Raw genomic sequence first — 24,962 nt, 5'->3', positions numbered from 1 at the left:
TACATGTTTGAACTGGAAACTAATTCTGAAGAAGAATACTGATCCATGCAATTCATGCTTTCTCCGCCCACATGTAGGCATGGTGTAAACTTTGTCATTCACCCAAGTCTGTGAGCACCTTGCACAGGAGCCTCATGTGTTTCTCTGTGTTTCATATGATGGGCGATGACACCATCTGTGCAGCAGGAAGATGTGTACCTATTGTAATATCAACAGAACTGTGTGCGTGTCCGTTGTCAGCTTTCAAAGTCTGCATTGTTCAGTGCACACTGGTCTGACTCATCGGATGTAGACTGCAGGTATAAGCTTGCTATTGGCCGCACATGTCAAGCAGTTTTTTTCCATGTCCATATTCTACCATTTTCAAAGTCACCTTCACTACAGGAAACAGCAACTTCTGAGATGGCATGCTACCACAGTGAAAATGTCTAATTTTGCAGAGGATTTGGATCATGCAGTAAGGCAGCCTTGCTAGTTTTTTGACTGCGCTTCATTAAAACAATTCCTCATTTTGTCTTTATTTTGAGGGGACATCATTGCTGCATCCTTGGCTTGGATCTGCCCAATACGATTGTGATTGGTTTAAAGAAATACAATCAAGCAGGGAGTAGTGGCTCAGTGGTATACTGACCAGAAGGCCGGGGGTGATTAAAAAGGTAATTTAAAATGGCACAGCATTTTCTCCCCTTAGTAGAAGCATGATGAGGTGTAACCAGATCATTCTACAGACTAGAATAACTAGTACATAGACACAGATTGCATGAACTGGCCTTTGGGTTTGTGACATGTGAAATCCCTGATATCTGAGTCTGTGTTTTGACATTGCCATTGGTACACTGCAGTTTTATGGTGCAAATGCTCAGCTATGGCTCTGACTGTGTATTTGGCTCTTGATGTAGCATATTAAAAACACCACAGACATGTTAACAAGGTAAAACAACAACAACTTGTTTTTCATCAGAGGGGTCTTTAATAGCTACCTGCTGACAGGAAAGACAACAGCAACTACACTGTTCATAAGGGAACCTCACCATGGTTGCCAGTTTCACTTGAAAATCTGTATACCTATGCTTTAAAGGTTTGTGGCAGCTTAAAGAGCACAGCTAGCACCAAGTATGGTCCACAAAGCAGCACAAAAACAGCAACTGTGTCATCTCCAAACTGCTCCTTCCTTCCTAAACAACAACTGTCCCGTCCCAGGAGCTGCTCTGAAGTTGCTAGTCCGACCCAGTGTCTGCCTTGGCCTGTTTTTTCGTCTCTCTGCGCTGTTGTTTGCAGATGTTCATTAGCATTTGGGTATAACCCTGAGCCAGCCGCCCCGCCTCCTGCGCTTTGATTGGGCACACTGTTACTGGAGCTGTCAGCTCGGCTCTGGAAGGTTTCTGTGCTCTCAGTCCAGTCTGTAGCCACAGACAGACCGACTGCAGCCGGCGGCAGGCTCCCTGCCTTTGTTAGCAGAAAGGTTGGAAAGCACCAAGAAAGGACGCAGCCGCATCCATGCAATAGCACACTTTTATTGGAAAATGATCATCTGTACGAATAAAATGGAGTACCCCCTGAGAACCCAGTGCCAGCGAGTCCAGAAACAGGTAGGTTGCAACGCTAGCTGACATCAGGGAATAGTTAGGCTAAGTTAGTTTTAACACAATTAAAGCTAGCGGCTAACCGAGCAGTGACTAACGTTCATTCATTTGGCGAAAACAGAAAAGCTCGTCTCGTAACTGGCTGTCTTCCAAGCTTTTAACGACCTGTTTTGGTAGGACACTGAGGTGCTTACCTTTATGTGTTTTTCAGTGTCTGAACTTTTTTTTAAAAAGCAGTATCCGTTACTAACGTTAACCACAGCCGTTAGCTAGCGAACGAAGAATAGCCAAAGTTAGAATCCAGCCTGCTAACTCTGCTAACGGCTCATCGAGCAAACATGTCAGAATACATCACAACTGTACGGACAACAAAGGGGTTTTCATGGTTGAATTTTGGGGTTTATGAACAGCCACCTTGAACACACCATCCAAAAAAAGAAAAAAAAAACATGTCGTGGTTTCCATCTCCTGTCGTTAACATGACACGTACTGCTCGTAATATTAAGTCGCTGGTTGATGGTTACTGTTGAGCTAAATTCGACCGTTTTGGATAAAAAAAAAAAAAATCAGCCCCATGTTTGCCAGACTCCCATCACACAGCCACTGCACAAAGAATGTAACCAGCACTCTTCCTTTGTTGCTTCAGCAGCGACCATTTGAGCAGCTCCTCTAAAATACGTGCTTATAATTGACTTTTACGGTGATTTTTGTTGAGTGTTGACGTGCTGCAGTGCGAGCAGAGAGCTGCAGGTGACGGTGACATCATCTGAGGATTTGGGAGAAAAGTGTCAGTCAGTTTGGAGGCTGTGAAGTAATGCAGTGGCGTTTATTTACTCATTAATAAGATATGAGGACGTGATGGCCGGACACTGCACTGTACGTGTGTTTAATCCACGAGGACCGACGGGGATTTTCATTTCCCCCTGCCTGCGTTCCTCCTAAGTGTTGACGACTTTTATTGTGCTGTTTTTGCAGGCTGAACTGGACTGCCAATCAAAGTTGTTTTTCTCCTCTGCTGCTGTTTTTCCATTTTGCAACAGATGGGGGGCGCTGTCTCGAGTGCAGTCCAAAAAAGACATGTTTGCTGCAGATTAGAGTCTAGATATGGAACAAAACGGGCAGTAATGTGAACAGCAACTCTTCTTTCAAATCCAAGATGTGCTTCTCTTCACCGCCCCTCTTTATGTGTGCTGTTCATCTCCATTGTCAGCTGGCATTTGTACACAAGTGTCCCTAACTGGGGGCAATCAGCCAGTAATTGTATTCTTGCAAAGGAGCTTACAGCTGTTTAAAGCTGTCTGTTAAATTTGCTCGGTGTGCATCTGACTTTGATATGATAGCCTACACCCCCCTGCTTGTTTGTGAGTGAGAAGAGTCATAAATTACCGCGTTATCAGTGAGAGTCTTTTGTACCTGCAGCTTGCCCTTGTTCTACCTGCCTGCCGTGTTTTCTGACAGGTCCAATCACTAATCTGCTGTATGAGGGCTTGCCTTTGTCTTTTTTTTTTTTCTTCATCCTGCAGCATAGTGTTTTGTTTGTCTTGGTTGTGTTGTATATGCAGCTCCTTTCCCTCCCCTCTTCAGCCCTCTGCAAAACCTCCCTGGGTTGCAGCTGGTTTGTTTTGCACTACTCCCTGAGTTCAGGTTGCAGAGCCAAAATCGGCCCTGGCTGCTTCTGTTTCCGGTGATGAATGTGGGGTGGTGGTGTTGGTTGGGGGGCGTGGTGCGAGGGGAGTGAATGCCGTCAGGACACCAGCGCATGATAAGGATGAGCCCCCTTCAGGCTCAATTGGAATGCAGATTGAATGTCCTTCTCCTATATCTGCAGCAGCCCCCTCCTGCAGCCCACCACACACTCACACACTTACATACACACACACTACATGCGCACATGCCATCTCATCTGAAGCTGACACATTTACCCTTGGAAGACTGCTGGCATCATTTTTCCACTTCTTTGTGTGTTATGTTAGTCCTGCGCTCTCCTTCGTATTCTTGCTTGTACGGTGCTGCTGTTTTGTTTGTCAGCCTGCTATCAAAGCCCGTCTTTGTCTCCGTGTACCTTTCCTCCCCTATATGACGTCACCCCTGTTTTTCATTTCATCCCTGCCTCTTGCTCCTCTCTGATCAATAAACAAATGACCTCTCCTTTGTTTGGTAAGGGAGATTATTATTTTTTGAATGTCAAATGATATGCACCTGTGAATTTTTGCTCACAATCGGCCCTCTGTGAGTTGTTTTTTTGTCATATTTTGCAGCCATGCCACAAGTTTGAATGCATCTTGTGATTTGAATACACCAGCGCTCTAATATCAACATTGCTGTCCCTCTTTGTCAACCCTCGAGCTTGTTTTTTACGACAAAAAATAGCTCTGTTTCAAAATCAGTTGCTGTAGGCAGTGCTGTAAACACAATTAATAGGTTTGTGTGCATATACATGAAACCAAAATATGATTTGTCATACCATACACAGTCACCTAAATGACGATTGTTTCTTGTTGCTTTATATATCCACCCACACAAGCTTGTTACCATTTTTTTCTCCTTTTCATGCGGGTGTTTTTTTCATGTGGGTGGACAATAAGGAGTGCATCGCCTTCTCAAAAGTAGAGCTGTGTGCAGCCTCTGTGGCTTGTTTTCAGGCAGTAAAGATGAAGCAGTGTGGATGGGTGTCTGGACACAGTTTTGACAAAGGATGTTTGTATACACCCTCCACCACAGTGTTTATTAATCACTAATATTGATTGGTTTGGATGTAAAGGCCTTCTTACACATGGATCACTTTTGTGGCAGAACATAAATGACTTTTCTAAAGATAAAAAGTTCAAGGTATTTAAGCTGGATCTAATGTTTTCTTTTAGATCAGATCTAGAAATATCTAGAAACTTCTATAATTGTATCTAAACAAACACACTGTAAAGTGTCTTGAGGTGTAGATAAAGCTGAATTGTTGATTGTGATTTTGTGTTGTCAGCAGACTGTTCAACCTGTAGGATGTGTCATGCTCACATCTACTGTAGTTCCTGTTTCAGTTTGACTTTTCCCGATGTTTGTCCAGACATGTTTATGCGATCACACAAAATACCAATTTCCTCTTTGATTGTGTGATGACAAATCTCATCTCCTCTGTCTGTACAAGAGTAAGTACTGTCCCTTATTCTACTGATTTTTACAACTATTTAAAGTAAAATATTACTATAAGACTAATAATAGGTCAGTGGCTTTTAGAGATTTGTTGTTTTTTTCCCTTAGTCTTCACATTTATTCTGGTCTTGTATGTATTTCCTGCTTGATGGTGACTGCCGTGTGTTTGCCATCTTTCCGTGGAGCCCATTTAAAGATGCAGTACAGTGCTTTGTCCTGTGTGGGCACAGGGTTCACAGTTCATTGAACAAGTCTGTAATTTTAGCTTCAGCTCGTCTAACAACAGCAGTAACCTTTCCCTGAAGTAATCCTCGCTCAGAAATTGGTTTTCCCTCCGAGCAAGAAGCCACAGTACAGGGACACATCAGCAGGGTGACTGCCTTTGTTGCACTCAGGGTCATTGCGTCACTTGAGCGCTAATGATGTCCCACTTTTAAGGTTTTATCATAGCGTTGGTGGGATTTTACTGACCTGGCTTTTATAAGCAGCTGCCACTTTAAAATGTTTTCAGTCCGTTTGTGCTTAAGAAAATACATATTTTATGGCAGTATTTGCCTAAAAATATCTGTATTGATCTATAACACAGACTGAACAGACAGCAGAGTTAGAAGAGTTGCACATGCATCATTTATAATCAGATGGAAGTGTGATCAGTCGATGTTGCAATCCCTGATTATTCTACAACAATGGGGAAAAAAAATAGTCTCAGCGTCTCCCGACATGTTAAGTCCTTGACAAGTCTCACTCGGAGCACGTATTCAATGCGACGCAGGCGTCTGAAATGCTGTTCTCTTGGTGACTGAGCCAGTTAGTGCTTGATGGAGCAGTAACCCAGCTCCTGCAGCTCGGCATACTAATGAGTAGCTCCGTGTTTGCAGAGAGATACTTGTGTGAATGTGCTCTTGTCAGTAGGTCTTTGATTGGCAGGCACCTGTGTGCTCTACGTTCTCCACTCGCCGTTTCTCATGTACGTTGACAGACGACAGAGGGTCAGGGTCTGTGTCTGAGCGTGTTTCATTTAGTGCCAGCTCCCCTCGCTCACTCACTGCCTTTTTATCCTCGCGCTTCCTTTGGGTCTTTTGCTTTGTATAAACTATGAGATTAGGGAAATGTAAACGTCAGAATGAGGTCGATTTGTTTAATGTGCATTACTTTTTTTTTTTTTAAGATCTGAGTATGGACTCTATATAGGTCGAGAGGTGGAGCCTCTTGCAGGATCAGGAGGAAACCCTCATCCACTGCAGGGAGAAGTGAAATACCACATGGAGCTACCAGCCTGATAAACACGGTGCCGAATGCCAAAAAAGCTGTACAGGGCTAAAATTAAGTAACACGGCCAGCTACTCGCCCTTATCTCCATCAACCTGTGACATAAGTTGAGGTGTTTGTGATTTAACAGTGCTGTAACATTACTAGACAGCTGTTTGTGCTGTTAAAATTAGTCGTCTTTTCCAGCATTCGTACAATTCAACCCGCAGTGAACCATTTGGCTTTGATCAGCGCTGTGTCATCGGGTTTCACATACAGAGGAACTGAGTCCTCGCCCATGGCCAAGCTCCCAAACACCTTTTCCTAGAGGCCATTGTATGACGGTGAGAGAGCTAATAAATGGCAGGGCTATGAGGGCAGGCCAGCTTCCCTCTCCACATGGGTCTGTTTCTCTTGGCCTCAGGCTCCTCAGCCCAGTCGCTCCCATGTTTGTGTGTTTGGTCTCATCCATTTCTTTGCTGCTGCTGAGCTTCCCTTTTCAAGGCCTCCTAAGCTCAACTTTCACATTAGTTCTTTCATCTGTGCTTCCTCCCAGTGTGTAAATCCCCTCTTCTAAAGACAATTTTGGGTATTTTTGCCCTGTTTTCAGCCCTGTTTGTTTTTTGCTTACTGCATCCTCTTTCATTTCACAGAAGTGGATACCTTTTAATCCACAGTGCTCCTTCTGCATTTAATAATAATGTGGTGGACTTTTATAAAGCATCTGACCCTGCTGCAGCCAACCTGAGTTGGTGTGTGTGTGTGTGTGTGTGTGTGTGTGTCTGTCAAGCTCCCCGCAGACATTCTGTTGTTTGCTTGTTTTATTTGGACAAAGAATAACGTAAGGAATGCACTCACTTGCCGGTGGCGCCGGTATCTCAGCATCGCGACTGCCGTTCTTCCAAGTCTGCCTCTCTTCAGCTGATTTAAGGTGTGGAACATGACTCGGGTCCAAAGCACAGTCTGAGCCCATCATCACATGTTCTGGACTCTGAAAGTCTAATCTTATCTTGAGCCAACCTGCTTTGGCTAATTTAATAGTTACTCTCAAGGAAAGACAGTCCTGCATTGCTAGGGTTTTTGTCATGTTAGACTGAAAGGTGCATTTATATATTGTGAAGGAAACATATTACACATAGATCGATAAAAATCCATGAATTTATCTGCTTTCTCGATCAACAGATTGTTTTGTCTGTAAACGGAGATCTTGGAGTGTTGTTTTCAGGTGGCTTGCTTTGACCAAAAGTCAAAAAAATACCCTAAAATGCTGAATTTACAGCGATATAATAGAGAGAAAAGCAGTAGATATTCATGTTTGAGCAGATGGAACCAGCAAATTTGGGAATTTTATTGCTTAAAAATGGACTGAAACAGTTGACAGATTGTAAAATTTCAATGCAGTTAATTCTCTGCCACTTTTTTTTCTCTCAGTGCTGTGTTTCTGATACCATGACCACTGCCTCAGACTGATAAACATCAACACAGTGGGTGGGGGGGGAGTCCACAGCTTGTACTGTAATAACAAAGAGTTTTTGGTTTTAAAGTTTCTCGTTAAAAACCGGCCTTCTCCCTCCTCCTTGTCCTGGTTTGCGCAGGTAATGGTGAACAGTGAGAAGGAGCGAGTGTCGCTGCTGTTCATGAAGGCTCTGGTCAGCAGGGGTAGTGTGGATGCCGTGTCCCAGCAGATGGCGCCTCACCCCCAGTACTTGGAGAGCTTCCTGCGCACACAGCACTACATCCTGCACATGGACGGCCCCTTGCCGCTGCCATACCGCCATTATATCGCCATCATGGTCAGTAACCTGGCTGTTTTCACTGTTTACTGTCCTACTGTACAAATGCATAGTTAATAAAACTGTTCCGCTCCTTTAGGGCAGCAAGAATCAACAGAGTTCAAACCAGTGCTGCACAAAATTAGAGAATTGCATGCGTTCTGCAGTCCATCGTTTTTCCAAATTTGTCTCCTCAACTTCCTCCTCTCTTTACTTCCAGGCTGCAGCACGACATCACTGCAACTACCTGGTGTACCTGCACTCAGCACAGTTTCTGAGGGTGGGTGGGGACCCTCTGTGGCTGCAGGGTTTGGAGGCGGCACCCCCTCGCCTTCGTCTGCTTGACCACATCAACAAAGTGCTGGCCCACCAACCCTGGCTCACCGCCTGCTCACACATCCAGGTACGACAAAGAATTACAGACACGAACCACACATAAGATGTGTGTAAATCGCAATAAGGCGGCAGTACATGTTTTACTATTACCACTCACAGAAACCCAGTTTAGCACAGAGAGTCTAAATTTTTATTAAAAGCCATGCCTCTTTTTAAAAAATTTGTCATAATTGTTGTTGTTTCCTGAAACTAAATCACAGTTTGTATTTGTGTCTCTGATCCCTTCAGACGCTGCTGAAGTCCGGTGAGCAGTGCTGGTCGCTGGCTGAGCTGGTGCAGGCCGTAGTGATCCTGGCTCACTGCCACTCCCTCTGCAGCTTTGTGTTTGGATGCGACACAGACTCAGACTTTGTCCCTCTCTCTAAATCTCCTAACGGTACCCCGCCGACCTTCTGCCCCTTTGATGCTGCCAACGGCAACACCAATGTGCCTCAGTTGCTTGCCGCTCCCTCTGAACACATAACACGACGACGGGTAAAAAAATCTGACTTTTCTTGTCAAAAGAGATTTGCAGAGCAGATGTAGTATATATATGTGTGTGTGTGTGTGTGTGTGTGTGTGTTATTTTTAGCCTGTAAAATGTCAGATCATAATTAAAAATGTTTCAACTCTTAAGGTTACATGTTTTTTCTAAACAAATGTCCTCAAACATATTACATAAAGTAATATAGAACAGAAAAATATCATGTCCAACATATGAGGGGAAGTCGAACTGATTAATTTTCTGTCAAGTGGCTGCTGTGTTCACAGTATTAAATATTATTTTGTTGTAAAAATTTAACATTTAAACTTGGTTTCAGTATTTCGGCATGTGCAAATGTGGTTTATCTCGGTACTTCATTAGTGCACTTGATCTCTTACCGAAAAGTATAAAATTAACTATAGTTTATACACACACACACACACACAAACACACACACACAGGAGATGCAACGGTTTCTGATGTTGCACAATTAAGTTGTTTTTTTGCCCCAGTAGTTGCTGCTGTCTTTTCTTTTTAATATGCATAAAGCTTCACTGAACTTTGTCAGCACATTCACTGGTATTTCTGTCAACAGTCTCTGGACTCCAGTTGTGACATGGTGTGTCTGAAGGAGAGGATCCAGAAGTCCCAGGAGGAGCGCGAGAAGCGAGAAGAGCGCCTTCTGCAGACACAGACACTCCAGCAAACAGGTCGGACACAGAAATACTCAAACACTGCTTAGTTGTTCACACTCTCTTCCAATGGTTATCTTGAGCGTTACATTGAGGTCACATGCTGTGAAACTCGAGCAATTACCACTCATCAGCCACACTTACTGACGCACTCTCTCTGCCTCTCCTCCATCTCCTTTGCATTCATCGTCTCTTTTTTTAGACATGGAAGAAGAGGAGGAGATGATTTGCTTTGCAGATCCGTCACGTTTTATCACAGACCCTGACTTTTGCTATCAGGAGTTTGCTCGCAGGGAGGAGGACCACTTCCAAGTATTTAGAGTTCAGGTGAGGACGTTACATTTCTGAATGCATTAGTGGGATTGTGGTGGTGTCGTCATTTAACGTGTGTGTAATGGCCTTTTGTGCAGTGGCCTTAGGAAATAATTGTTTTTGATGTGTCATGCAGACATTCAGTGTGTTAACAAAGTTTTGTTGCCATCTTTACATCCAAACTATATCTGTGCCACAGTCAGAAGAGTGCACTTCTAAGTGATCAGGATCAAAATCTAGATGTAAATGTAATGTCTGCAGTCAGGCAAAACAAGTTAATCAGTGCAGTTTTTGACATTTTAACACAATAAACCTAAATGAATTCCTGAAAGGACAAAACATGATGGGAGTAAAGTTTCTTTTTTTCTGCATATATTTTGAATAGTTTTAACCTTACGCTGCATTTATAATATTTTTAAAATAATGATCATCTGTTGGTCACTAGTCTGGTGTTGTTAAGTGTCATGCTCCTAACCTGAGGGTCAGGAACCCCACAAAGGCTGCCAAGATGATTTAAAAGCACCAGAAAACACAAAACTATATTCATTTTTTCAGGCTTTCCTTTAATTGTTGTTTAAATGAGTTTGAAATCTTTTTTTTCTTGTTATTGTTCCTGGGTCATTTTAGATGTTCACATTACTAAATATACAAAAATAAAGACAAAACATCCTGAAGCTAAACAGGAGCTATATTGGGACTGTTGAGAACGTCCTCTCTGTAATATTTGGCGATTGTCCCGTTTTGTGGCACTGACTTGTTTGACTGGCCCTACAGGACTATTCATGGGAAGACCACGGCTTCTCCTTAGTCAACAGACTGTATTCGGACATCGGGCACCTCTTGGACGACAGATTCAGGAGCGTGACCACCCTCCCCTCGCTGCACAGCCCCGACATGAAGAGGGCGATCTGGAACTACATCCACTGTGTGTTAGGAATACGGTAAGAGTGCCATTTCATTTTATGCATGTGCTAATAACAGAAACATCCTCTGTTGAGCACGCAGGAATCCTGCTTTGCATTATGTCTAGCAGACAATAATGACTTTGCTTTTGGTTGCAGCTATGACGATTATGATTACGGAGAAGTGAACCAGTTGCTGGAGCGAGATTTAAAGCTGTACATCAAGGCTGTTGCCTGTTTTCCGGATGCCACCAAAACTTCAGTGTGTCCGCTGAGTTTGACTCCCATTAAAACTTCAGAGCGGGTAAGAGGGCTTTTTACGGACATGTTTTTCCACGTTTGGCATGTTATTTGCTAAATACAAAGCTACAGGCGGCAGCTGGCAAACTTGGCATGGCATGGCATAAATACTGGAAACAGCAAAACAGCTAACCTGGCTCTGCTCAAAGTTTAGAAGAAGAAAAAAAACACCTACCAGCAGCTGTCAGTGTTCACTTGTTAACATTTCTTTCCTTGAATCTCAGGTGGTGGCCTGGAGAAATAGTTGAACACCCACTCCTAAACCATCTTATTATGTGTTATTGTTTTAACATTTTGTATGTTTTGCAAATTAAAAGGAGTTCAATTTTGAGCTTTACAGTTGCTGGTAGGTGAATTATCTCCCATAGCCAAGCTAAGCTAACCTGCAATTCATGTCGGCTTCATATTTGATTGAAAGATATAAGAGTGTTGTCAGTCTTCTCATCTAATTCTCGTGTTGTTTGACAGATATGTTTAGTATGTTTTCACAAACGCGTCAGACAAGTTTCATCAACCCTCAGGACCTGATTGGGGTTAATCGTGTCTGATTCTGTCTCCTCAGATACACGTAAATCTACTAATCATGGAGGCCCGGCTGCAGGCAGAGCTGCTGTACGCCCTCAGAGCCATCACTCAGTACATGATTGCCTAAGTGCTCGGAGAGACACGAAGTTAAAACTCTCCGCCGGTACACAGAGACCCAGAGACACGAGGATAAAGACATCTCAACATCTGACGGGGACGCGGGACGAGAGCGGCACTTTAAAGGACACAGAGCTCCTTTTGTTTGTAGCCGTGTCTCATGAATGTGCTTTTCTTTTTCTCAGAGTTAATGTATTTATGCCATAGTGTGCCACAGCCCCTCCTCAACCCTCCTGCAAATCGTCTTATTGTGAAGTCCTCTTATCAAACGTCTCGGCTCTCAACGGTTATGTGCAATTATGACTAGTTATTTTAATTTTTACCTGTTGTCTTGTTTTCCAGTTATGTCTGTGTTACCAGTGGCCAACATTTTTAGTTGGAGTCTCCTTTTGTAAAAAACTATGCTTTCCCCCCCAAAAAAACCTTTTTGTATAAGTTGAATGAATGTTAAGGGGAGACCAGGGCCTTCGTTTTGTTTTGTTTGGGTTTTTTTTTTTTTTTTGGACAATCCTTGTCAGTGTTGGAAAACATTAAGTGGACTGTGAAGGACGACGGTTCTGCTCTCCCTGACATTTCGTATTAATGCTGGTCAAGAACAAACAAAACAGTGACACTGCTGGAAGTCATCACATCACTATAGTTTCTTTTAATAAGCACTTTTTTAAACTTTATATATTTATAATGCAATGTAGCTCATTAGTAGACATTGAGACACAGAGTTTGTGGGTCTGATAACTTTCCTCTCCACTGTAAGATGTGTAAGATTTTTAGACTATTTGTCCTCAAACTTTCAGACTTTGCCCCAGATTTCAGAGTGAAGGTACTTGATTCAAAGTATTTCATTGAATTATTGTTTTTCTGTTACTCTCAGTTCAGTGCCGACACAAAGAAGGATTTTGAAGGTAGTGTTTGAAAAACCTAAGAAAATTTGTAACTAATCTGAAGAAGTCAGTGAGCTGTTTCCGACAGCGACAATTAAGCTGAGCCATTCACAGGATAATTTTGTTTTTTACTGACGTCCTTCAGAAGTGATCGAATCAGAGCCTGAGTTTCAGACCAAAGGTCAGTAAAAATGTTCACTAAAGTGAAGTAATAAATTGGATAGATTGAAAACGTCCAGAAGTAGATCTGCGCTGGTCATGAGTTCAGATGTTTTCTCCAAGCTTTGTGTTAAAGCTTTTATTTGTGAGCTGTATCAAAGTTAATTATCAAGTCAAAATCCACGGTACAATTTGCAAAGCAGAACAATGTGCAAACTAGCTGTTAAAAACACGTGTATCTCTTTTGTCTTTTTTTTATTTTTACAGTTTTTGTAAACTTTGGAGTACTTTGTTTGTTTCTGGGTGTGACGGTAGGACCTTCTTGTCGTGCTGCAGCCTGGGTAGACGTAGAGGTGTGACACAGTTAGAATTAGTACCTGCAGGACGTAGAATAGAAACAGAAGTGCATATCGACAAAAGCAAAAGCGCTGTTACACAGGTGCCTTCAGGCTAAAACTGGAGTGCTGCTGAAGTGGAGGGATGTGACTACTGGAGGCTGAATGTGGGCTTTAGTTGCAGCTGGGAAACACGCCCACTTGAAAAAACTTGGGGCATTTCCCTCATGATTGGGAACGTTTTTCTTTCTTGGTGTTGCTCAGCACCATTTCTGATAACTGTTGCAGCTGTGAACGCCCGTGTTTTCTATCAGACACCTTCTACAAGCCCCAGCAACTCAGCAAGAGCCTTTGACACAGATGGATGTTAAAAATGTTCAACTTTAGCAGATTTAAACAAAAAAAAAAAAAAAAAGGACAATTATTTAAAAAAAGCAACTAAAAAAAGAGAACACATGAAAAGACAAAAAAATGTTTTTTGAAAATGTGAAGAAATGTTTTCTATAAAGATGCTCTATGAAAATAACTGCTGCCTACTGTTTCCTTTCTTCCTTAAAAACCATACCAAAGTTTTTTTTTATGCCTTATTGAGTGATAATAACCTCAAATTATCCCAATTGTTTCCCTCAGTTTTTAGACCTTTAACCTTTATTTTTTTATTTTATTGTTTATTTGATGTGGACATCACAATCACATTGGACAGACCAGATGCTTTGTTTGAGTGTTTTAGCACATGTGCTAATTCGCAACACTTGTCCACAGGAGGCTTTTTGAAAATGACCCTTCCAGGGTGCATAAAAATCCACTTGTGTTAACAGCTTTTTTATTTTTTTTTTTGCAGTCATCACTTTTACTGTTACCAAGTTATCTAGTTATATGTCCTTGCCTAACATTACAAAACAAAAATTTGCCTCATAACCAGTCTTTAGTGGGTGGAAAAAGGAATACACACCAACATGGGAAAACAATTGTAATTGTAAATAATTTAAAAATCAACAGGTTTCTGTATTCGTACACGCATTTCCTTGAGTTTTCAACCACATCTCCCTGTTGTTCTTAGCTGATAGGATTAAGTTTGAATCTCGACATGTTCTTGTCTGCTGAGGACGACCCTGAGAGGTGGTTGAAAGCGCTGGAGAAGTGGAAAAAGCTTCTTGCTCACACTGCTGTTTCCAAAATGAAAGATGAACTTGAACACTTCTGACTTGTATGTTTTGTGTTCAGCAACTGTCTCCAAGTGACTGGGTATTCAGAAATTCCAGGAGCACAGCGCTCTCTGGTGGCCAACTTGAAGAACTGAACCAAGTCTGACACAGACAGGTGGCAAATTTAGATGTAGCCCATTCACACTCACCGGCCATTTTATTACATATACCTGTGAAATCTAATGCCATGACAGCTCTGCCACAAATTGTACTGTTGTAAAATATTTACATTTTTAGGTTTCACTAAAAGGGGATTATTCTACTTCATGGTTATTGCTGAGGTCGTAGGGGGCAGTGGTGGTGAACTGGACGACATATTAAGAACACATTTAAAAATCATACTACACAATGTCCCCTCAATACTGAATATAAAGTAGAATCATCATCTTTATGACAGCAGAATGTGAACATGTAAAAGCTTGATAGAAGTAGAATTTATGGTGGAGCTGTTGTATTGGATTGCATTAGATTTCATCAGGTGTACCTTCTAAAGCTACCAGTTTGTGGCACATTTACAACAACAGACGTTGAGCTGAAGTTTCCAAAAGAGGAACAAGATAAACATTAACAATGTACCCAACAAGTTTATATATTAAAGTCAGGGCCCTACAATATATGTTGTACACATTTACTTAATTTATAAATAAAGGTTAATATCCTACAAACTTATACATGAAAAACCCAACAACTCCAAAGATTTCTTGTGAGCAAACATATTAGTGACTGTAAAAGGAAATAACTAAACCCTGGACCCCAACAGTGAGCCGATCCAGTGGTTCTGTTACTCTGTGGGGGACATTTTTCTGGCATGGTTTGGTTCCACTTGTCGCTTAAGTGGAAAGAGTTACTGCAAGTCAATACAGTTGTTGTGAGTGATCACCTTTATCCTGTGATGAAGTATCTCTATCCTGATGGGAGTGATCTCTTCCAGGATGATAATGGCTCCATTAATAGGGCATGGGGGTGGTTTGATTAAAAATGACATGAATCATACACTGTGGCCTTCACAGTCACCACATCTCTACACAGCTCATCACCAACTGAGGGAATGTCTTTGAGCAGAATGGTGTTCATCCCTCCAGATTTCTAGACTTGGAGAACAAATGAAGCTTTTCTGGAGGCTTGGCATCTTACTGAGACACATTATGTGGGGATTCTCTTTTATCAAGTCACTTGTCTAAAAGTCATTAATGAGACCAAGTGGGTTAAACGGTTTATTGAATTGATTTCTGCTGTTCAGAACTGTTTGTCATCCCTGGCTGACTTTACAATGTGTGTTGAAAGAAAAGACCGTGAGGGAGGGGAGAAAGAAAGAGCGAAAAACTACCAACATTATTTAGAAATCATAAACATAATTGGCTTATGCACAACTCTTCATTCCCACCCTCCCTTGTGGGAAAAAAAAAATGACAACCCTTGCCGAATACTAAATACTGTATGAAATGGGGGCAATTTAAAAATTTTAAAAACATACAGGGACTAACTGCTACTTAAAAGAAAAAATATGGAGATAGTTACATATAGGGGAGATTACAAGAGAAGCAATAACACCACACCTGACTGTTTCAAAGAGGCAACAGTAAACTAGAGACATTGAAAGCCTGGTGCGGCAGATCCTCACAAAGCAGCTGCCGCTCCTTTACATGCTGCAGCCTATCACATCAGCTGTTAATAGCATTTCCAACATCAGTTAAGAAAAACAGGGGGTTTGTTGCATATTCCTAAAATAATTACACATTATGATTGAAAATAATAAGAAAATCATGCAGATTAAACAAGCTGGTCTTTTGTTTCCAGATTTAAGCAATCAGGTTGGGGGCTGGGGTTATTATAATACATATAAAAAACATTAGAAAAAAAAAAAAACAGAGGGGAAAGGACTGATGATTGTGTGCTAATTTCTACCGTAACACCAAATCAAGATCCTTGTGCCGTATACAGAAAATTCAAAAGGCCCTGATATGCACCCACTGCACCATGGCGTACTCCGGGATACGTCACAAATGACATCTAGCACCATTCGAAAAGAAAAGAAAAAAAAAAACATCTGCTGAAATAAAGGAGAGTGCTTTGTACAAATCAGAGGCTAACGTATTCACACAGCTACAGTGAAAAGATGAGTATTAAGAGTTTAACTGCAGGGATGTTAATTCTGATCACAAAATTAAATACAAACATACACAAAATTTTAAAAAGGGGGGAGATGACGAAATAAAGTCTCGCTACAGAGTAACATCATGCTATAGTGTTTTAAATATTGGCAGTGAAAAAACGAACAGAAAAAGTAAAACCCCAAGGGATAAGCTAGTACTGATATACATGGCTGGACAGCTACGATACATCTCTCTAAAAATGGGAAATCAAATTTGAGATCAACTCTTTTAAAGACAGAAACGTCTCCAGGAAAACAATACAAAAAGTGTTGGTTTCCAGTCTGCCGTAACAGAGAAATTGTGCAAAACAAAGTCTTTTTTTTTCTTTTTTCTTTTTTTGCTGTCGTCTGATTACGTCTGTGCAGAACTGTTGTTTTTCTTCCGAGTGACCCTGAGAGGTAACGGTTGTACGAGTCTCGTTTTGAGATGAGAATTCGGCGGCATGTTGGAAACTTTTTTTTGCCACGTTTTCGATGCAGATTTTTATCCTTGGATTTAAAGAAGAAGAAGAAAAAAAAGAAGCACGAGGCAGATGACTGGGAATTTTAGTTGAAACTGTCAAGTATTTGCCTCACTCGTCGTTCAAAGTCACGTTACAGGCATGTTTTGCGAAGCTTATGTACACCGAGGATACTGTGTCAGGCCCAAGCGCTCCCTAAATGCCATGCAAATGCAAATATTAGTGTTCCTTTGGTTATGTAAAAAAATCTACATGCATGTCATCCTTTACAAAAATAAAAGTGTAGAAAATCACCGTTAAAAATGATCTGAGAATGCTTCCTCCAATGTAAAAAAACATCACTTGTCATTAGTAATATATTCATATGTATTAATATCTGATTTATTATCTCCATCTAAATTGTATATTAAAACTATAATCAAATATATTCTTTTTTTTGTACTTCTCACACTGTGAATTACTTTCTTTAACGTTAGTACTGAATTATTAAAGTGTGAGAGCATATTCTGACTTAAAGCACCCGAATCCCGCCCCTGTCCCCCAAAAAACATATCAGGAAAATGTTAAATAGCAAAACCCTTCAAGAAGTGATTTTTCAAATTTCCTTCAAGATTTCATGTCGCTCTCCTGATACGTCTGCATAGCGTGCCGTCATGTGCAATGTGTACATTACATGTTTCTTTTACAGGATTATAAACTCTCTTTTACTGAAATGGTATAACCTAATGTGGATGTACGCTCTTAGTTTGGGGTTCCTGTGTCGCAGGAAACCTAAGTGCTTTGAAAATGCACAGACTCGAGGAGAAAAAAAAAAAGAAGAAAAATCAGGTAGACCATTTAAGAGAGGAGGCATGTTGCTCTCGAGGACAATATAATACTTGGCCAACCGATCACTCGTTAGCGTATAAATTTACCCTTGAATGCCCCGTATAGAAATTCACAAATCACCTTTCTTCATGTTGTTAGTTTAACTGCACATCAGGGATTTTAAAAAAACAAAACACCCTCTAACTGACATCTACTGTAACACACTGGATTGAAGTCAAAAATGCCAAACTGCAAGTACTCCTAACTGTTGAGTCTCCAAATTTAATTGGAGATTTAAAAATGCATTTATTTATTTATTTATTTTTAAATCTCTAAACTGATCAAATCAATCAAAGCCCAGGCAAGACGAGTAACCAATGTTGGGTCAAACATTTTATGCCTCCAGTTGTTCAGTCTTTATCTTCCACCCGTTCACAACACAGTCCTCAACTCTTTTCTCTCAAGGTTGGCGCACCACAGTGAAGTGCACCTCATTCAGACGATCAAACAGCATTTGGTCTGGCAATTCAAGCTGAACGAGTGTCAGCAGAAAACTGGCCATTTCTCCAAAAACGCCCAATCCGTCGAGTCTTCAACACCGTCCAGATCCGGGGTACCGTATTCACCCTAAAGCTATTCTGCTGTAACTGAAATATGAACAATTCCCAGCAGACGGAAGCTGATGATTTGTCTTTTCACTCTAAAAACACCATGTCACACATCTGTAAAAATCATCAGTTCGCATTAAAAGAAGAAAAACAAAAAATGGCCAGCAGCCAAATTGTTGCCAAGTGTTATAAAAAAAAAAAAAGACTGAGAAAAAGTTGTGCATAGTAGCCTGAATCTCCTCCCTGTCCTCTGCATGTCTTGGCACATGACATGGGTGAGGTCTGGTTCTGCAGTTTAAAGTCCAAGAGAAATTTGTATCTTCATCCAGCAGGGAGGAGTGATGCACCGGTGGTTTTTTTGTCGTTTTGTGAGGTTATCTTGATTGGAGCTCAGTTCCTGCAACACAACAGGATAAGAAGGTCATTTGTACTGTTGTTGATTTGCTCATAAATCCATCTTATGCAAGAGTTGTACTGAAAGGGTCATTTGCTAACATCTGTACATTGCATCCACGTGTTGCGCTGTGTGTAGCGCTGAAACAATGAGCTAAGTGGAAAAGGTCATTTCAATTTCCCTATATGACCTTTTTAAACAACCTAAAACACCAAACTATTACATTTACATTTGCATTAAACAAAAAATATTTCATTTAAGAAGCTGAAAAAATGAAATTTTTAGCTTTTAATTTAAAAGTAGCTGAACCTTTGCTAATTTTATATTTTATGTACAGTGACTATTTGTTCATTTTCAGCCCTACACTGCTGTATTTTCTTTGTTTATTAAGCCAAAAGGACAAATATTTGCTGATTCTACATTCTTAAATGTAAGTATTTGTTGTTTTACGTCACTGTAAACTGAATGTCTTTAGGTTTTTGGTGAAAGAAGTTGCACCTTTACACCATTTATATTTTATAGATAAACACTTAATTAACAACAGATTAATTAATAATAATCGGTGTTTGTGTGTGAGATAGAGAACCTGAGAGCGGTTGGCGTACCTGGCTAACTTCGTGTGGTCAGCTGAGGAATTAGCTGGGCACCCAGCTGTGAGCGGAGCCCTGCGTGGTGGCGGGGCCCGCGTAGCCTTGGCCTCCAGGCAGCATGGGGTCAAAGTTAAAATCAATGCCTTCTCCGTCCATGAGGTCACTGTTGATTATGTAGTCCACATCACAATCCAGGTTTTCGGTGAACATGTCTATGTCCAAGTCTGTGGGCAGTCGGTCCTGACCGCCGGGGAAGCAGGACGGAGCTCCGAACTGACTCATCCCCTGCATGTTTGCGGCGGGATTGGCAGGCCCTCCGTGGTGAGAGCCCACTGCTGGCACCGTGCCGTGCTGGGCTTTGAGAGCGGAGAGCTGTGACGGGTCCTGAGACATAACTGAGAGGATCATCCCCAACCCCATCTGAGAGTGATGCTGGTGCTGCTGCTGTTGCTGCTGGTGGTGGAGGTGATGCTGCTGCTGCTGCTGCGGCGGCTGCATCTGAGCCTGCAGCCCGATGGGGGCAACGGTGTTTGGCTCCAGCCCTTTACCCAACAGCAGCTGGTTGGGTTTGGGCCTCACGCCCGCCACAGATGAGCCCAAACTCATCAGGCCCACCCCTCCAGGGTTGGGCATGAGGGGATCCACCTGGGTCATTAGGACATCACTGGGAGGAGGGGAGTCGGAGGTGAGCAGCGCCTCCAGGCTGGAAGGTACGTGGGTGCTGTAATGGCCACTCCCACGAGAGCCGGAGCTGGGGATGGAGTTGAAGAGGGAGTTGCTGAAAGTCGACGGCTCTTTGCTGCTGGGTCCACACTGAGAGACGGAGGCCTGGGTCGCGCTGTGGGGGGAGGCCTGCGGGAGGCTGGGTGACAGCTGGTGGAAGGAGGGGAAGCTGGAGCCTCGAGGCAGCAGGGTGGAGGCGGAGGGCAGAGGAGTAGGAGGTGCTGGTGGGGCTGTGCTGGGACTGGCCCCTCCCTGCTGCCCAGTTATCAAGGTGAGGCCGTCGATCAGATCCAGCTCCTCCATGAGGGTCTCGGTGAGGGTGGGGGTCAAGCTGCTGGAGGCGTATCTTCCCAGCAGCCCGTCTTCAGGCAGGTTATCGTCGTCCTCCTGGCCAGGAGCAATGGGGGACAGACGTCCGCTCAGAGTGCTGGCGTTAGAGCTTGTGCGTGGGCGGAAGGTGGTCCACATGTCAGTGTCGTCCAGGCTGCCACGGGACGAGGGGCTGCTGCTGTTGACTGCCCATTTAGGGAACTGCTGGGATGAATTAGGGCTGTCTGCACCCGCTGAACCCGTGCTGCCGTCACCCTGCAGCACCCCTCCAGCACCTCCAAGGCCGGCTGCTCCCGCCTGCTTCTTGGTCTGCTTGGCCCTCATGCGGCTCTTCAGCAGTTTGCTGCTGTTGTCCATGGAGGCGGCACGGCGGCGAGGGGCCTTACCCGTCTTCCCTCCTTCTGGATTGAGCATCCACCAGGAGCTCTTTCCTGTCGATTCATTGTGCACCCTCAAGAACTTGTTGTGGAGTGATAAATTGTGGCGAATTGAATTCTGAAAATAAAGAGAAAGAACATTCCTTAAAAATAAAGGCTTTACTTGTTTAGATTGAGTTTCCAAAAGCACTGAAGCTAAAGTACACAGAAGCATATTTTATGACAGAGTGTCGTTCAGACCAACCTGCGAGTTTCAACACTCATGAGGTCACAGGACAGAAAAACTGATTTATTATAGATATGTTTAATGTAATTGTATTTTGGCTAACTTTACATCTTCAGTTCTGTTTACATTAACATCCTTTCCTTATTTTTTAACTCAGAAAACAGGTCAAAACTAATAGACAAGTGCAAATTGTACCAACAAGTCACTTTGCTTCAAGGGTTTGTATGCCCCAAAAAATAAAAGAGAACCACTGCTTTGGACTGTAGTGAATCATAGATTATTGATCAGTGATCAACTATTACATTAATTGTCAGCTGTTTTAATAATTGATTAATTGGTTTGAGTATTATTTTTTTTTAAAGAGAAAGTCAAAATGTTCTGGTTTCTTTACTCCTCTGTGACGGCACATATATTATATGCATATAATCACAGAGAAACTTTAAGGAGTTAATTTTTCCATATCTAAACAAATGCCTATGCTGGGACATGTATTTACTTTTCCATACTGAACAGCCCAAAGAATAAGGTGGTCATCTGCAGGACACTGCATTTGAATGGCAGAGCTACAAATATTGCTGGTACTTCAAGCTTCACAGTCCACTTTGTAAAGTGATGCACTGTTGTACTCTCGTACAAATGTAATTATTTAGTCTAATTTATCCCACATCTGTTTCTTTTTTGTCTCCCAAGAGGAAATTTAAAAAAACAAAACAAATAGACACACAAAACAGAATCAAAAGCTTCTGCTAGTATGGAAAATAAATCAATGTCAGTAATGCATATATTTATCAAGTAGCCAACTGACCTAAAAAAGAAGAACCTAGGGACTTCACTTTTTCATATCTGAATAAGTATTTATATAGAGATAAGTATCTACTGTTGTACTATGGTACTAAAGTACTTATATTTTCCCAAATTTATCCCAGGTCAGTTCAGGACAGATCTGTTTAGTCCCACAAGGTAAGTTAAAAACAAAAACACACAAAAAACATTGTGCCAAAAATAAATAACTGTCAGTAATTCATGTAATCACATCACAGAGAAACTTAAAAGAGTTATTTTTTTCATATCTGACTAAATACTTATACTGGGATTTGTCTTTACTTTATTTCAGAATAGGCTGGTCTTCGGCAGACTATACTTTAAATGGCAAAGCTACAAATATTCCTGACACTTTGAGTTTTAGACTACAGCTAGTATGGTGGCGTACTGTTGCACTGTAGAATAAAAGAACTTATTTAGTCAGGTTTATCGTAGTTCGCTTCAGATCAGATCTTTACGAGTCAACATGTTAAAGTTCTCCTACAGAACATATATCAGTGTCAGTACTGCCAATAATCACACTGCAACCAACTAACATCACAGACAAACTTTAGAGAGTTAATCTTCCATATCTGAATAAATATTTCTTTGGTCGTCTGCAGACCAGTGCTTTAAATGGCAAGACTACAAATATTCATGACACTTCAAGCTTTATAGTCATATAGCTTGTACAGTGAGGTGTGCTATAGTATAAAAGTACTTATTTTGTCAAACTTATCCCAGATCTGTTCAGATCTGTATTGTTCCACAAGAAGAAATTTTAAAAAATAAAATAAAATAAACACACAAAACACACTGAAAAATGCTGCTAGTGTAGAAAATAAATGAATGTCAGTGATGGATATAATCACAGTGCAGCCAATTAACACCACAAAGGAATTTTTAGGAGTTAATTTTTCCCACATATGAATAACTGCTGATATTGGGATATGTATGAACGTCACTCCAGAACAGACTGGTCACCTGCAGACTGGTCCACTGAATGACAGCCACTTCTTCTCCTAACACCTCCACACTGATGGACTACTCACCTTCCAGCCGGCCGAGCTGTTGCTGTCTCCTTTGTCCCTGAAGTAAGGCACCGTCTTCACCATCCACTCGTAGATCTGCGCCAGGGTCAGCCTCTTCTCCGGGGAGTTCTCGATGGCCTGGCTGATCAGGTCTGCGTAGCTCTGGTTCCCCCACGCGTTGCGCCGGGACGATCCTTTGCGGGGCGTCGCTCCGGCTCCGCCCACACCGGCCACGACCCCGCCCTCGGCCGCAGCCGCCGCTTTCTCGGGCTCAGATGTGATTTGCTGCGGCTCGGGCTTGTCCTCGTCGGCGGGCGGGGTCCCGGCGGCGGACTCGGTGCCGTCCGCCCCCTCCGGTTTGACAGCCGAGATGTCGGGCCTCGGCAGCGGCCACGTGCAGGAGCGAGGTCTGCTCTGAGGCTCGAAGTCTGGGTCAATCGGGGGCACCGACGACTCCTCCATGGCGGTCCTGTGAACGTCCACTCAACCACACAGAAAGCTGGCGTCCACCTAAAACATCTACCTTTAAAGTTTAAAGGTAACTCTGGGCGCTAAAAAAAACCCCAGAAAAACACAACTTCCCGACACACAACAACAACAACAATAATGTGTGCTGCGGGAGTGTCGACCGAGGGGCCGAGAAAGAGACGTAATAATCTGGACACACCAGCGGCCTCGGTTAATCCTCAGATTGGAGATTAGGGAACCCAAATAATCTCCTTAATAGTAACTATCATAAACCTTCCGATTTATATAGAATGAAGGAGGGCTGGGACGGCAGTCCCTTTGTCTGAATGAAATAAAAAACAAAAGTGGCAGAGTGGCAATGAGCACCAGAACATCTGCATACACAGAGGTTTGGACTCACCTGGGAATTAATTACTAAGTCTTGAGTGTGTATGGAGACAAAACAGAGCCATTCCCCCTAATAAACACTCAGTTTAAATATTTGTTAAATCGTAAAAATGTGTTTTAAGTGAATAACTTGTGAAAAAAGTGAACAATTGCGTACCAACCTAGAGGGTGAATCGGTGAGGAGGGATTAGCTGACTACTGTTACAAAGGATCTTCTGAGGAGAGCCCCTGTCCGTCTGTACTTGCAAACAACGTGAGGTCTGATCTCTCAACTAGAGTCAAAAACAGAGCCAACTTTCCTTTTAAAAAACAAAAAACAAAAAAACCACAAACAGTCACAAAGCAGAGCGGTAATGCAGCGGCTGATTGTCCGAGCGGCGGCTTCGTTCAACAACTGTCCCGAAGTGTCGGAGCAGGATCGGGACGCTGGCCGCCGTCTCTTCGGCCTGTACGCTGGAGCCGCTGGAAACAAACATCCAAACAAACTTCCAGCGAGCGAACAGCACGGACAGCCCGGTTTTAGTACGTGTTTAATAGTGTTTCGGTGCGATTAAAGTGTAAAGTCGGTGGAAATGTAGTGCGAAAAGTCCGGGTCTCAGGTCTGCACGATCCGCCACATTGCGGCCAGGCGCATGTCACCATCTGCCATGTTTCTCCACACTCCTGCCGCGGCACACGATGCTCGGAGAGGCGCTTATAAAACCCCTCTCGTGCGAGGCCCGGAGCTCAGCCGATCCTCGCCCTGTAACGTCGGTAACCGAACCCGTCGGCGGGTCCCCGGGGTGCGGGGTGAAGCTGGGTCTCCCACGGGTCTGTCGGCTCCGACTCGCCGCACTTTGAAAACAGCACGATAGCCACCGTAACGCTAGCTGCTTAAGCTGCTGCTACTCCAGAGTTTACAATCCGTGGAAAAGTCCGCGAAAAGCCTCCGATAACTTCCACCAAGTAGCGGCTTCCAATCCGCGAACACTTTTCTAGAACTTGGCGTCGTTGTGTGGCTCCAAATATTCGCTCCTTCACTGTCTTTTTGACTTGTTTTGTTTTGTTTTGTTTTGACTCGAGGCGAAGACTCCCTTCTGACGTCTGTTTACCACTGTCAGGCAACGTGCTCTGCGCCTGCGCGTAGCGGCATTCTGGGAAACCGAGTCGTTCATGTGACAGCACAGGCGTAAACAGCAGCTCATGGAGGCAACATGTACCTGCAATGGAGCGTTATGTAACAGTTTATGAAAGTGTGCTAAGTACATTTAGGCCATTTAAGGTATTATCGGTAACTAGAGAGGCGAGACTGGTGACAGACTGTGACAACAACAAAACAAGATGTTTCATAAACATCCATAAAATAAGATAAGAGTAAACTTTATTGACCCGAAGGAAAACCTTTTATAAAAATGCTTGTCTTTGCTATTTGTAGGCCTCTTCGACTGTTTGACCAGATTGACATGTTAGGGCGCATAAGGGCAATAAATAAATAAATAAATAAATGATTAAATAAATAAATAGATAGATAGATAGATAGATAGATAGATAGATAGATAGATAGATAGATAGATAGATAGATAGATAGATAGAT

The 24,962-nt window shown here is 42.6% G+C and overlaps 2 protein-coding genes across 3 annotated transcripts; one reads left to right on the top strand and one right to left on the bottom strand.

The window, feature by feature from the left end:
- Window positions 1-1,409: 1,409 nt before the first annotated feature.
- sesn4 (sestrin 4) lies at window positions 1,410-13,355 on the top strand. 2 transcript variants are annotated; one of them, XM_008304042.1, is made up of 9 exons: window positions 1,410-1,589; window positions 7,571-7,768; window positions 7,968-8,150; window positions 8,372-8,617; window positions 9,202-9,316; window positions 9,501-9,625; window positions 10,385-10,551; window positions 10,672-10,816; window positions 11,375-13,355. In XM_008304042.1, exons 1-9 carry the CDS (start codon window positions 1,524-1,526, stop codon window positions 11,462-11,464), a joined length of 1,335 nt encoding a protein of 444 aa, XP_008302264.1. In that variant the 5' UTR covers window positions 1,410-1,523; the 3' UTR covers window positions 11,465-13,355. The 2 variants fall into 2 exon arrangements, with proteins under 2 accessions (XP_008302264.1, XP_008302271.1); XM_008304049.1 differs by lacking the exon at window positions 1,410-1,589 and adding an exon at window positions 4,690-4,723.
- A 1,880-nt stretch (window positions 13,356-15,235) lies between these two features.
- foxo4 (forkhead box O4) lies at window positions 15,236-24,472 on the bottom strand. The gene is made up of 3 exons (XM_008304030.1): window positions 22,556-24,472; window positions 19,062-20,594; window positions 15,236-18,459 (listed from the first exon to the last, which is right to left on the bottom strand). The coding sequence occupies exons 1-2, from the start codon at window positions 22,994-22,996 to the stop codon at window positions 19,092-19,094; spliced, it is 1,944 nt and encodes a 647-aa protein (XP_008302252.1). The 5' UTR covers window positions 22,997-24,472; the 3' UTR covers window positions 15,236-18,459; window positions 19,062-19,091.
- Window positions 24,473-24,962: the final 490 nt, after the last annotated feature.

Source organism: Stegastes partitus, unplaced genomic scaffold (genome assembly GCF_000690725.1).
Source record: "Stegastes partitus isolate 25-593 unplaced genomic scaffold, Stegastes_partitus-1.0.2 Scaffold39, whole genome shotgun sequence".
NCBI classification, from domain to species: Eukaryota; Metazoa; Chordata; class Actinopteri; family Pomacentridae; genus Stegastes; species Stegastes partitus.
Note: the sequence above shows the minus strand (reverse complement) of the source record. Positions and strands in the feature narration are given on the sequence as shown.